Source organism: Alosa pseudoharengus, unplaced genomic scaffold, assembly GCF_046254945.1.
Source record: "Alosa pseudoharengus isolate Yale_2024_CS ecotype anadromous, Long Island Sound unplaced genomic scaffold, YU_APseudo_1.1 YU_APseudo_1.1_scf_9, whole genome shotgun sequence".
Lineage (NCBI taxonomy): Eukaryota > Metazoa > Chordata > Actinopteri > Clupeiformes > Clupeidae > Alosa > Alosa pseudoharengus.
Genome location: NW_027468881.1, coordinates 5,815,985 through 5,830,984, shown reverse-complemented (window position 1 = coordinate 5,830,984; position 15,000 = coordinate 5,815,985). Strand labels below are relative to the sequence as shown.

Here is a 15,000-nt window from a genome sequence, read left to right as displayed (position 1 = left end):
ATTCATAGGCACAATGGTTCATGGAATCGCGGGCCGGTAGAAAAAAAGAAAGCAAACTTTTCTCCAATACGGAAAAGTTTAATTTGGCATTATCAAACATAGAGGCACGTGTTTATAGTGGCATTGGCAATGCATTAGTCCGTTTATACAATGTATAGAGATGCATAGTAAATATTAATAATAGGCAATATTTGAGCATTAAATATTCCAATACAGTGTTTCCTCTAGGATTTTTTTAAGCAGTGGGGGCAGGCCTGTCCGAACCCCTCCCACCGTCCCACGGAACTGACAACTGACACTTTGCTGCAACACAAACAATTATATGTATTCACCTCTATTCACACACAATGAGGCATTATTTTCAGTTGTGATTGAGCTGTATATTTGGAGAATCTACAACAGGTCTGCACAATGAATTTTGAAAGGCAACTGCGACTATTGTACGTCTGCCCCATTTCTGATACCGTGGGGGAAGAAAATTAAACCGTGGGGGGCCGCCACTACCAAGTCAACATAAGAGGAAACACTGCAATATAAATCGATTAATAAAAATAATAATATATGAAACTCGAATGGGATTATGGAGGAAGATTGACAGCTCTAGTGTGTGAGTGTGAGTGTGTGAGTGAGAGAGAGAGAGAGTGCGCATGTGCGTGTCGCTGCAGGTAGCAGCAGAGAATGCATTAAGGTGTGTGTACAAAAATTTCATACACGACCCCACACCCACACCCACCCACACTCTACGGGCCTTGTGATTGGACACTCACCACACCGTTTGAGTTGTGCACGCCGTTCAGGTTGATCTTGGTGACGAAACGAACGAAGGGGGGTGTCTCGGGGTAGCGCGGGCCGCACTCCACCCTTAAACTGTACATGCGATTCTCATAGATAGTCTGAAAACACAGAGAGAAGGATGAGTAGACAGAATCAAACTGACAAACAAAATGGTGGACTAGAAGCAACCGCTCACAAGGGTCGCCTCCAGTATGAGCTTGGATTAGATTAGAGACCTGGAATGCGGCTAACACTGCAACCTGCTGTTATCTTAATAATAATAATGTTTCTCTAAAACAATGTAATCTTCATGATACTGTTTCTCTAAAATAATGTAATCTTCATAATGTCCCGGTCTTCATGTAGCGGAAGGTGTGTGTTGCTTATTTTTTCACTAGCGGTTCGACACACACCACCATAAAACCAGTCTGTCAGCTCAGATGGGATAATGTCAGTCACATACCTGTTCTTACACACACACACACAGACTTTTCAGCTTAGATGGAATGTCACACATAGTCACACAGAGACCTAACGAACACACACGAACACACACACACACACCCACACTCAAAATAAACTCACAGAGCTAAAATCGATTGTGTGTCTAGAGAGAGTGTGTGCATGTGTGTGTGTGTGTGTGAGAGTGTAGTATGGATATGCATGTGCTTGCTTGTGTGTCCATGAGTCATGTGTAAGTGCTGTTAGCAACTCCCTGTTGTCTGTTGTCAGGGAGATAGGTAGTGAGTGTACACCAAAGGAAGACCAGAGCAGAGAGGCTAAAAGGTCACCATGAAAACAGGCCACACCAAAAACACAAACACCATCTGGGGACTCTTTTCTTCTCATCTCCCCTTACTGGAATCATTTATCTATTACTCTTCCTTCTAGCAAAAGTTTTGGGATCTTCAAAGTAATAAGTAAAGTCAAAGTAATTAATTCTTACAGCGTTTGTTTGTACATGTTTATGGTTACTGTTTCTTTTCTGTTATCCGTTTATTTAGTCTATTACTAATATTGGCATTTTATTATTATTATTATTTAGGTGATATGTTAATTGTAATAAATGTGTTGTAGTAGACTTGTATGTTTCCTGCTCTAGACGCTAGAGGGGACCTAATACAATGTAAGAAGTAGTGTGTTAGCTGTTCAAGAGGTGTGTGTGTGTGTGTGTGTTAGCTGTTCAAGAGGGGTGTGTGTGTGTGTGTGTGTGTGTGTGTGTGTGTTTTGCTGTTCTAGACAGTAGAATGTGTCAGCTGTTTTATGTGTGTGAGTTGGTGTATTAGATGTTCTTGTGTATGACCAGTGTGTTGTGTTTGTATGTGTCAGGACAAGTGCTCACCCGTGGGGGTCTTATGATCATGCCTCTCCACCTGGTGTGTGTGTGTGTGTGTCTGTCCTTGTTTGTGTTTGTATGTCTGTCTGTCCATGTGTGTGTGTGTGCTCACCCCTGAGGGTCCTATGACTGATCTGGTCTGATCATGCTTCTCCACCACATATGACATCGGGCAATGGCAGTGCGAGATGTTCAGAACGTAAGAGTTAAAGCTCAATAACATCCACAGCGGAAAAAAGAAGGTAAGAAAAATAGTCGGAAAACTTAGATGTGTAAGGCAAGCAAGCAAGTTTGGCGGTTGTTACTAAAAATGTGAACATGCACGTTGCACTGTTGTGCGGTGGACTTTCGGAATGAATAGAGTCGCGTTTCTTTAATATCCAGGCGCCATAGTTTTCCGATCGGCCTGCTGGTATAAAATGAATTTTTGAATCTCTCTCTTCCCATGCAGTCAAAATGAATGGGAGTCTTCAGAGCAGGCTTGTCATAGTGTCACCCTGACATGACGTGCGTAAAGTAGCCTATAATGTGAATGACTTTTTTTCTTAAGGATTTATTAAGGATTTCTTTCTTTTTGCAAAAAATAAAGTACAATAGGCATTTAGTAGTAGGCTAAATAGCAGCATGTTGAAATTATGTGCCAAATTGCGTTTTTTTATTACAATGATAAAATTGTAGGCTACAGGCGGATGTGCGTTTTATTTGGAGACTGTTTTGCGAGACAGAGACCGAGTTTGCTGCTGATATTCTGGGGATAGGCTACAACATAGCCAATGAAGGACTTTAGCCTTTTAATATATTTGCTGCATTGGATCAGTCTTTCTAGAACAGGCAAGAGCTTTCTAGCCTCACGTCAGCAGCGCCGCATCACCCATACATTAAAACAACCAGCGGATGGCGGGCGGGTGCGGGTTTGAAAATTGGTCAAAAATGTTTGGTGCGGATGGATGGCGGATGGATGATAAGTTTTGCTATGCAGTTACGGTTGAAATAATAGCCCATCCGCGCATCTCTAGTGTGCGCGTGTGACAGTATGCATGCGTGCGTGCGTGTGTGTGTGTGTGCTCACCCCTGGGGGTCCTATGACTGATCTGGTCTGATCATGCTTCTCCACCTGGTGTGTGTGTGATGTTCTAGAATCTAATGTGTGACAGTATGTGTGTGTGCTCACCCGTGGGGGTCATATAATCATGCCTCTCCACCTGGTGAGGGTGTGTGTGTGTGTGGTGTGTGTGTGCTCACCCGTGGGGGTCATATAATCATGCCTCTCCACTTGGTGAGGGTGTGTATGTGTGTGTGTGTGTCTGTGCGAGTGTGTGCGTGCGTGTGCTCACCCGTGGGCGTCCTATAATCATGCCTCTCCATCTGGTGAAGGTGAGTGTGAGTGTGTGTGTGTGTGTGTGTGTGTGTGTGTGTGTGTGTGTGTGTGTGTGTGTGTGTGTGCGTGTGCATGTGCTCACCCGTGGGCGTCCTATAATCATGCCTCTCCACCTGGTGAGGGTGGGTGAGTGTGTGTGTGTGTGTGTGTGTGTGTGTGTGTGTGTGTGTGTGTGCCTGTGTGTGTGCTCACCCTCCTATAACCCTAACAGGGGTCCTATAATCATGCCTCTCCACCTGGTGAGGGTGAGGGTGAGGGTGAGTGTGTGTGAGTGTGTGTGTGCTCACCCGTGGGGGTCCTATAATCATGCCTCTCCACCTGGTGAGGGTCATGTCCTCGTCATCCTCCAGGCCCCAGCTGACCGTTCCATCTCCAACGCCTTTCTGACCCTCCTCCAGCTCTTCCAGAAGCCGGAAGTTACGAGGAACTTTCACGCCTGTGGAACACACACACACAGACAAGTAAACATAAACACACACACACGGATAAACATGCTACAAGGTTACACCTACACATTTTTAACAACTGGCTCGGTTTTTCAAATGGCTTGTACTAGCAGCATCTATCCTAAATAGATAACAGAAACAGCACAAAGTACAAGCACCATCTATCCTACAGAGAGCACCAAATAAGAGCACCATCTGTCCTACAGAGAGCACCAAGCATCACCTTCGCCCATCAGCAGCTTAAGGACAGAAAAGGGATGTTTTTCCTGCCACAGGGGGCCCATGCACTTGTGGTTAGTGATAGGCTTTGCCATCCCCTCATTAGGCCTTTACTCTGGGACGCAAATTGCAAGATTCTCGCTGATGACCGGTGGACACACACAATCATTTTGAGACTTGGGTGTACTCACACTGGGCATGGTTCACTTGTACCGTGCCGGAGTACGGTTCTCTCCCGTTCATGGTGCACACACACTGCATACTCTCAAACTGTACCCAGGCACGGTTGAGCTGCTGTGCTGTAGAATGTTGGCATAGGCACGATCAATCATAAGCCCAACCGTACCATGCCCGAGTCCACCTTCTCAAGCAGACCCTGGCACAGATAAGCGTACCACGCCCGGGTACGGTACGGAGCGATCACACTGGTCAAACGATCTCAGGTACAGTACGGATGGCATAGTGTGAGTACGCCCTAAGAAACCTCAGACACAAATAGCTTAGGAAAAACTAGCCCAAAACAGTAGCCCTGGGACCAGGCAGCAATGATCAATTCAGAATTTGTCATACAGTTATATCAGTGTACAACTAGTAGTGAAATGTACATGTACGATGTAGTAGTAAAAATGTCCGATGTGGCTAGCCTGAGCCCGACTATGAAACTGAACAGAAACCTCTTTGTGGAGAAAGTAGACCAGAAACCTCTATGTGGAGAAACTTCTCTAAGTAGAAAGCTGACCAGAGCCTAGCACTGACAAAAAACAGCAGAGTGACAGAAAGCAGATACAATCTAGTCCAGCAAAAACCAGACAAGCAAGGGAACTAGAGAGGAACTAGTAGTCATCAAGGCCCCGCCTTGGAACCCATTCAAACGGAGAAAACTCCCGACTGCACCCAAACCGGTTCAGGAGCAGTTTATTAGATCAGAGATAACAGTACCGAACTAAAGAGCCCAGTTTCCCACACCAGAGATACTAAAGATCAGAACCACAGATCAGAGGGCAGAAGACCAGCCCTGCGGACATCGAGGCTCTGTGAAAGTCCGGTCCGTAGTAAGTTAATGCGCTGGGATCTTGCCTGGATGCACCTGACAGTCAAGGACACGCACCCCCCCCCCCCCCCCTCCCCCCATGTTCGCTCATCTGCCGTGTTACCTAGTTTCATAACAGCACGACAACAAATACACCAGCAGTAATTGATATTTAAGTTGATAAAAGTCACAAGAAATGTTCATTAGAAACCGAACATCAACATACTGCAACACCATCAAGAGTAACGTTATAATGTTGGTAGCAGCTAGCATGTAACGCGTTTGGCATCCCTTTCCTCACACGCACTGCTTCTGTTTAGCATTTACATGTAATGTAGGAGTGTGTAAAGAGGCTTCGAACCCACGTTTATGTTTGTCAGGGCAAAAACAAAATGGCATAATTCTTGCAGATACTGCTAACGTTAAGCCAAAACAAGGAGACAAGATGTTGCTAGCAAGCTGCAATGCTGCTAGCCATCTAGCTTAGCTAGCTAAGTTACTTGACAGATGGCATGAATCTCACAGCTAACGTTAGCTAGGTTTTGTCGTTGCGTCAACTTCAACAGAATCCACGTACATCATAGAACTGCGTTCAACAGAACTCGTACAAAGACACACTGCTCGTAAGATGTAGAAAATAGAAAACTTAGTAAAAGGTTCATGCGGAGGCATAGCCGTCTGTACAATGCATGACATGCCAGAGGACTGGATGGCTAGCATAACAACAAAGCGCGATGAGTGACGCGGCAGTTGGTGGCTAGGTGTTGGGTATTTGAAGGGGCACCGAGTTATTGGCAAGCGTAACATAACGTTATAGTCAGGACATTTTGGCTAACTGTTGAACGAACCTTGCAGAAAACCCAAACACAATTCATGACCCAATTAGGCATGAACATATAACACGATAATGATGTCATCTAGCAAGCTAGCAAACAAAGGCATGGATACAGTACCAAATTGCGTTAGAAGGCAGCAGCTCACTAGCTAGCCCGCCTTGCAAACTAACCTAGCTGGCTAAGTGCTAGCCTTAGCTAGCGTTAAACTCAATCGGTGTTCTTGATGACTACCATATTAAGTGGTATCCCTCTGGAGGGTGATCACACACAGTATGTATGTTAAAGGTATAACCTTCCTAAATAATAACACGTACGTGAATCAGATTCAACCACGCAACACTGAAAAAGATTATGCTCATGTTGAGAAATTAATTTACCTGATCCGGCGGAGACCGCCATCTTGTCGCTGTGCAGTGGGTGCGCGCACGCTACCACACAGGTCCGGGTGCAGCGCACATCACATTAACCCAAAAATATTAAATAGAAAAAAAAAAGCGTTAACTCATTTGACGCCAGTTTCCAGGGTGGGATGGTCACTATTTATGATATATTTAAAATACGTATTTATAATACCAAATAGTATTTGGCTATTCGCACTTGATTGGTTTGGGGAAAATGGCTTTGCATTTTGTATCAAAACTTCATTTTTTATATTTTACAAATATTTGTGCATTTTAGAAATAGGCTACTGCAAAATACTGTGAGATGTCTATGTGATGATGTCATATCAGTGCAAACTAATGCAGCTTCTGATTGGTGCTGAATTAGGTTTCACTGTCTATGGGTGAGACTTGTGTCTTTGGAACAGTATCCCCTTATCACGCATCTATTTTTTGAAAGAGAGAGATTTCAGTCTTCCTATTCTCTGCCAGTAGAACAGTTGCTTTCCTTTGCTGGGTTGATAACAGGCTTAATCAATGACAAAATGGCAGACTTAGAAAAAAAAAGTTGGTGGCGCTAAAATCCATCAAGCTGAACAGACTCCTGCAATGTAGGCCATAGGGCACACACACAAACATCCACACTCCCTCTCACACCCACACACTCGGCCTCAGTTACTTGCTCAACCACTCTCCCTCTCAAGTTTGCATTAACCTATGAACTGTTTTGGAACATTAGGCCTATACGAAGCCTTATTGGAGTTTTAAGCTAAATGTTTGCCTGTAAACATATTTGATCTCTACTCACATTCTGTGGTTCTCATTCTCATTGTGGTACAGTGGTTAGAGTTGGGTTTGTACGACTTTTGAACGAATTTTCAAACATTGCCCTATTAATCAACTGAGCAATGCATTGATGAGAGCCAGTGGATGGAAGTGATGTCATGCCATTGAAAAGTATTTTAAGAATTTTCAAAATACAAAAATACAGTATTTTACTTTAATACTGGTGTGGTGGCCATAGTAGGCCTATTTTGTAGTTTATTTTAATACAGTTAAAATGAAGGTATTTGGTATTTTATTTTAAAATACATTTTAACATATTTTTGCCCATCCCTGCCGGTAATATACAACATCAAATAAAAATCATACTTGTCCTCAAAGACTTGTCCCTCTCAGCTTGCCGTACCATACATTTAACATACATTTAACTCAAAGACGTATGTCCCTCTCAGCATGCAGTACCATACATTTAACTCAGACGTATGTCCCTCTCAGCATACCGTACCGAATAACATTTAACATACATTTAACTCAAAGACGTATGTCCCTCTCAGCATGCCTAATAACATTTAACATACATTTACTCAAAGATGTATGTCCCTCTCAGCATACCGAATAACATTTAACATACATTTAACTCATCTTTAATTCATTTCTTTGTTTACAAATGAACAGATTACAAATCAATAACACTCAAAAAGCAACAGATAGTTATAGTTATTTAGTTTATTTATAAATATATGTACAACAGTACTCCCAAATGGGAGACAACAGAAAGGCATCAAGGCATGGTTATTGATATATCAGTATAACATAGTTAAAAAAGCATGTTTTCTTTCCTTCAGCAAACCCCTTCCGAAATATGGGGAAATTTAAATCACAGGCTGTGGCAACAATGAACCACTCCACAATTATCTGCCACAAGGCTGCCGCTGCAGAAAACCAGCAACAGTTAGAGGCGTTATCCTTATCTGTGATAACATTAAAATAACTTCTTATTTCATTAGAATATCAATCTGGAGAGTAGTAATATACAACTCTACATGAAAATGGGGGATGAAGCTAATTAGCTAATTAGCAAAAGATGTTGCTTGCTGCCCCCTTTGGCCTATAGTGTATATATGTGTGTATATATAGAAGTGTGTGGTAGAACCGGCCTGATCTGGTCCGAAAGGTTCCGTCTGTCATTTCTGGACCAGAGCCCTGTCGGGTCAGGGCACACGCCGGTCCAGAGAATCAGACGGCATCATGGGTAGGCTAGAGCCAGCTCCACCCAAATCTCCCCACCCGACCGCCCCCATCCTTACAGACAGACAATCGACAAAATATCAAGATACACAGTAAAATACCTCAAAAACAGCAGCCCAAAGGCAGACTAATATAGGCAGAGTATTCCCGTCACCCAACACAATGTTAAGAAAAGCTGACCACTGTCCAGGAACTAACACACACTTACAGGCACGGTTTAGCTCACGGCTACCTGCCCGGTTTCCCCCTACACTGCAGAGCAATCTTGACACAACCTAGAGAGAAGCCCACTGAGCGGCACATGATTCTATGCTGATATTAAAAATATAAATGGCTGTCACGTACACACTCTTTGTTTGGCCTGATCCATCAACACAGGAGCACCATTTCTACTGTTTTACATGACTAGGAGCACCCAAGTGACCCTTACACACAGGTCCTCCACCACACTCATCACCATAGAAATCACCAGACTCCCACTCGCCCCCACCATAGATATCACCAGCCCCTCCCCCCACCCAACCATAGAAATCACCAGACTCCCACTCCCCCCCCACCATAGAAATCACCTGGCTAAAACTCCCTTAAACCCCAAAGCACTAGGAGACACACTTCACCATAATGACATCATTGGCACACACCATGTGGTGGCTCGAATTGACCCCTCGTTTGTACAGATAAGATGAAATGACCCTTTATTATTGACCTTTATACAGAAAAGATAAAAATTGACCCTTTATTATTGACCTTTATACAGAAAATATGGATTGACCCTTCATTATTGCCCTTCACACAAAAAAGTAGCATTGACTCATCACTGACTTTTCTATAGATCATATGGATAAGTCCCAGCTCTGGGCGGGACCTGGTCCAGTAAATCCTCGGCCAGAGAACAGCTAGGCAGCTTACTGGTAACACGATTCCTCACTGCCATTATTTCTACTGACCTTTGACCTTTTAAAATAGGGAATCATCTCAACATGACATGGTTGGACAGGATGTTTTTATGTTGAAAAGGCGAACGCACACCGACTCATGGAACTTTGGGAGGTGCTGGATAGGATAGGTGACATGACACACTACTCTGGGTGCTCAGATACCACAGCGGTTTAATAAGAGACAGCGTTTCGGTCGCTATGGTTTCGGCCAGTGGCCGTTGTCCCTTATTAAACCACAGTGGCATCTGGGCAGCCAGAGTGTGCGGTCATCCTCTGTCTTTCATATTGACAGGATTTTTGTAACAAAACCTTATACGTTTGGGGCCCCCGGTTTTAAAAACCTTGTGATAGATATTGTAGTGGCCCAATTTAGTCTATGTTGTCGTTTTGGCCTGATTTGCAGTGAGCACGCGTGTGCTGGGCCTCTCCTGGGGAAGAGGCCTGTCCAGCGGGAGAGTTGGGCACTGCAGGGCCGAGCTGAGGTACAGTAAGGCTACTCAGCAGTGGACATTCATTTATAGCACTTCGAACAGGAGCGTGCACGCACACATGCACACACACGCACACACTGGGTGACTATGGAAGGGATTGTGCTCTGATATGGCAGATGCCTGCCAAAGTCATTGTTTTTGCCACATCTTTAACTACACAGAACCAGTCTGTCACTTCCTGTAAACCAGCTGCGAACCAACTCCTCTCTCAGGCCCCTCCCTGCTCCAGGGCCACCTCACCAGGACTACAAACCCCACAGATCACCAGGACTACAAACCCTACAGATCACCAGGACTACAAACCCCACAGATCACCAGGACTACAGACCCCACAGATCACTCTAAAGACGGCTGAATTCTATACTCAAGCATTTCCACATACAGGTAGAAAAGTGGACCGGGGATGGGGGGGTGGTGTGGGTGGGTGGATATGTAGCGAGATAGTTCCCATGGAAACCGTGTGCAAATTCATGATGGCCTGACTTGGTTGTGGCTTTAGATCAGAGTCTGGCTTGCCAACGGGGGCTCACTGACAGGCCTGTCGGCCATCTTAAACATTAGTGTGTGGAGCCTCTGCAGCTGCCTGAAGATGGCACGTAAGAATGCTCCACTGCGTTCTGTAAAGTCACTCTGTCACTTACACGAGAGCCTTAAGCAAAGCAGAATTATATACAAAAACATATCTTACTGCCAGACATGCACTGCTCTTACACACTCTAAATTAAGACATAACATGGTATCTAATATCAGACTGCATAGGTCTGTGCTGGATTAGTTTCTAACAAGTTGTATGTAATACATCTCTAGTCAATATGCTTGAAAGTAAAATGAACAGATAAGACTAACAAATTGGCTGTTATTCCGGGAGGAAGCTGTGGTAACCTGGCAACCCTGGTCTTCGTCACTTCACGCAATTTGCATTGTATAATCTTTACTACAGCACCAAGAAAGAAGCACTTTTTTGGAATGACCGCAAACAAGGACACCTAAACATGGGAATGACTGTTGCAAAGGACTACAGTGATGGGAAGAAACGTTTTGAGGTGTGGAATTTGGCATGATAGCTGGAATGGTGTGTGTGTGTGCGTGTGTGTGTATGTGTGTGTGTGTGTGCATGTGTGTGTGTGAGAGAGAGAGAGAGAGAGAGAGAGAGAGAGTTTTCTGCCTGTCAGCATAAGGCAGAGCCCTGGTTTGAAACACAAAAGTAGCGTTCTGAGCTCTAGAAAGTCCTAGAAAGCAAAGGCATTGTGAAGGGCACACTGACCAGCATAAGAGAACGGTTCCACTGCACTGAGCCAGGAGAGCCACCGACTCTGGACTAGATGCAGGCCTAAATCAGGTCTAAATCAGGTCTAAACCAGGTCTAAATCAGGCCCGGCTGGTTTCAGGGTCAGGTGCTCCCTGGCTGGTAAGGCTACAGGAGGATAACTGCATAACTGACAGCTTTGCCCATCGGGACACAAGCACAGGATGAAGACACTGAAGTGTCCGAAGCCCCTCTGGAAACAAATAGCACCCCCTGGTGCGCTGGAGGCCATAGAGCCACATGTGACACTTGATGCGTGGCGGCGACACAAGAGCACATGTCCCAGGCGTTCAGCCCTGTTCTGTCACTATGGAAACTGAACTGAAAAGAACTAAAGCAAAAACCCTTGGGTGCAGATGAGAGGACGTCTTCCTCTGTTCAAGTATTTTCACAGTTCGGATATTCAGACACATCCGGTGTTTGCCAAAAAGACTAAGTGCTTTGTTTGTTTGTTTGTTTGTTTGTTTGTTTGTTTGTGTGTGCAGCTGACTGTCCATGGCCTGAAGAGCGTAGCGTAAAGGGTGTGCTGAGAGCGCGCTGGCCAGAGGAAAAGACGCTGGTCAGAACAGATCTCAGATGAGCCACTGCTGTAAGACTACGGGGGAGTATTGCTTTAAGTCTCAACGTCAGCTCAAGCAAAGCAAAGCGCACACACACACACACACACACACACACAGACACACACACACACACACTCTCCCGAAGAGTCCGAGCATCAGGGTGAGGAAGAAAGCCTGGATCCGACCCGGGTGACTGCGGCTGTGGGCATCTTCTAGATCGGTCCTTCAGAAACCCCTCCTGCACGTCGAGTGGAGAGTGTGTGTGTGTGTGTGTGTGTATGTGTGTGTGTGTGTGTGTGTGGGGGGGGGGGGGGGGGGGTGCTGGAAGGGGGTCGGCTGCAGTGGAGGTCTCTGAGGTAGGCGCTGCAGCAGACCAGCCAGACAGCAGATCAGATGACACCGGCGCAGAACCACAGAATGGACCCGGGCCTCCAGTCAGCTGCTATTTGGACAGGGATGTGTGTGTGTGTGTGTGTGTGTGGGGGGGGGGGTGGGCTGTGTGTGTGTGTGTGTGGGGCGGGGGGGGGGGGGGGGGGGTGTATGTGGTGGGCGTGTGTGTGGGTTGCATGTGTGATGTGTGTATGTGGGCTGTGTGTGTGGTGTGTGTGTTTGGTGCATGTGGTGTGTGTGTTTGGTGCATGTGGTGTGTGTGTGTGGTGCATGTGGTGTGTGTGTGTGGTGCATGTGGTGTGTGTGTGTGGTGCATGTGGTGTGTGTGTGTGGTGCATGTGGTGTGTGTGTGGTTCATGTGGTGTGTGTGTGTGTGGTGCATGTGGTGTGTGTGTGGTGCATGTGGTGTGTGTGTGGTGCATGTGGTGTGTGTGTGTGGTGCATGTGGTGTGTGTGTGGTGCATGTGGTGTGTGTGTGGTGCATGTGGTGTGTGTGTGTGGTGCATGTGGTGTGTGTGTGTGGTGCATGTGTGGTTAGTTGGTCTTGTGGGCCCACTTGAGGTCGTCGGATCGCGGCTTCTCCCCCGTCACCCCCTGAATCAGCTCCTCAAGGTTCCGCCAGAAACCCAGCTTCTCCAATGGGTAGTTTAGCCAGCCTGCACACACACACACACACACACACACACACACACACACACACACACACACACACAAACAAACAGAGGTCAGCATGTGAACACTCAAGGAACCTGTATCACAAGGACTATGGCTACATGTACACTATTCCATTGTAATTTTAAAATGATATTTCGTTTTAAATACAGGTCCATCTCAAAATATATCATGGAAAAGTTAAAATTTTCCCTTTGTTTTATCTATGTTTTATGTTTAATCTTGATTATTCTAATCACAAATCTGTTACAACCCCCTGTGCCCCCTTCAGGCCTGGCATGGCCTTTGCATGGGCAATGCAGGCCTAGCTTGCCCAATTAGCTAATCACGCACACCTAGTGAAGGGGATGTTCTCTCTATTGATTTGGGGGCACTTTTCGGTTAGGCACATTCTGTTGCAGGCACCTTTGGGTTAGCTCTCTCCCACTGGCACCTTTTTATCATAATACTGACCTTGGCATATGCACACACTTGCATACATGCTTCTACTTTCCCCTAGACATCTTTTGATAATGATTTTTTATTTTGATTACTTTTAAATAAATATTTTATTTGTTAAAGTTCTCTCTGTTGTCCTGACTAACCTCTTTTAGCCGGTCGTAACATTGTACAGAACTGTCGCCCTGAGATGAGCTCTAATTAGCTAATTAAGTCAACACACCGGCAATGGCTTCCTGAGCCTTCTCTCTGCTTGGCCAGGGCAATGGATTTTCAGCTGTATTATCACCATCCACATCCATGTTTACAAATTACGGAATCTTGTCCACACGGGACACCCGTAGTGACACCTGAAGCGCGGATCACATGACCTTTCACACAAGTCACATGACCACTCAAACAATTGTCAGCATTGTAAAATGCAGAACTTAACTGCACTACAGATGCTAACAAAGACAGCAAGACCAGTAAAGCTTGTTTTTCGCTGTCCCGGTTGCATTCATCACTGGGAGGCCTGTAGTGGAAGTCAACGTGAGTGAGACAAGACCCAATCAGCAAGCTAACGTGAGTGAGACAAGACCCAATCAGCAAGCTAACGTGAGTGAGACAAGACCCAATCGGCAAGCTAACGTGAGTGAGACAAGACCCAATCAGCAAACTAACGTGAGTGAGACAAGACCGGATCAGCAAGCTGACGTGAGTGAGACAAGACCCGATCAGCAAACTACTGTGAGTTTCTACATTGTCGTTTTCAGATCCAGTTATCAAATGAGTACAGAGGCCGACAGCATTATCAAATTGTTCCATTTCAGGAGCTCAAAATGCCAGAGTAGTTTAGAAGAGAGCCGCAAACGTAATAAAAGTGTTACGGATTACACAAATGTAACAAAAGTGTTCTGGACTACACAAACGTAATAAAGTGTTCTGGATTACACAAACCAGAGCCATATAGATGGAGAGTTGCGACAACTCCATTGATGCTAATATTCCATTTTTTTTTCAACAATGGCGGCTAATGGAAGCCTCAAATAGTTCCCGGAAGTTAAGTAAGGGATAATGTATAGAACGCCGGTCATTATTGGGAAAATAAGTCCCGACAGGGCGCACAGCGGAGGGGTCTTGTTCCGCCCTGAAGGACCAAGCTTGCGCTGATATGATGCATGATCACTTATCAAATTGCTATTTTCTGACACAATGCACAACCATTCCCAGGTGCTCACCTGTCTGAATCTCAAGCTCTTTAGCCTAGCATCTTAATTCTGTTCACAGCACGGTGAATGACAAACGATGACTATGCTGTTCATGTTTATGAGTTCATAGCCTGGTTATATATCGAAGGACTTACATGTCACGTTTTATATTTTATTATGATCACTCGCATTACCATGGGGTTAGTGTGTAGGTAATGCCACAGTTAACTTAACATGCCCACCATTACACTGGAGATGTTAAAAAAGTTTTTTTTATTCTCCCGCGACGATAGGTTACTTCAGGTAATTCGCTCATTAGCTCAGATCAGTGACTACCAGATAAGAGAAAACACTGGGGAGAAGTTAATGTTAGACTAGCTGTGTTACAGTTTCTAGTTGCAAAATCGCTGGAGCTCCATGCGCTTTTGTAGGAAAGAAGGAAGGAAGAAGAAATTGTAGAAAGAGATATTAGGCCTAATATTAAGTGACACATACGTAAAAGGGGGAAAAAAAGGTCACCTTCCGATATTTAGCAGGCTACGATATAATGTCTGGAATTTAATTTAATATTGTTGTAATGGTAGG

At 45.1% G+C, this 15,000-nt stretch overlaps 2 protein-coding genes across 2 annotated transcripts in view; both read right to left on the bottom strand.

Annotated features, from left to right (window-relative positions):
- Nucleotides 1–6,492, bottom strand: part of LOC143114233 (ubiquitin-conjugating enzyme E2 variant 1) — a 9,603-nt gene extending 3,111 nt beyond the window's left edge. Inside the window, exons 1-3 of the mRNA XM_076275745.1 lie at nucleotides 6,397–6,492; nucleotides 3,776–3,924; nucleotides 768–893 (exon numbers count right to left, since the gene is read on the bottom strand). Coding sequence (XP_076131860.1) covers nucleotides 768–893; nucleotides 3,776–3,924; nucleotides 6,397–6,418 — 297 coding nt within the window. The 5' untranslated portion in view covers nucleotides 6,419–6,492. The remainder of the gene's footprint in view (nucleotides 1–767; nucleotides 894–3,775; nucleotides 3,925–6,396) is intronic.
- A 5,921-nt stretch (nucleotides 6,493–12,413) lies between these two features.
- The window catches only part of peds1b (plasmanylethanolamine desaturase 1b), a 16,317-nt gene continuing 13,730 nt past the window's right edge, over nucleotides 12,414–15,000 (bottom strand). Inside the window, exon 6 of the mRNA XM_076275742.1 lies at nucleotides 12,414–12,771. Within this exon, the coding sequence (XP_076131857.1) occupies nucleotides 12,650–12,771 (122 nt within the window). The 3' untranslated portion in view covers nucleotides 12,414–12,649. The remainder of the gene's footprint in view (nucleotides 12,772–15,000) is intronic.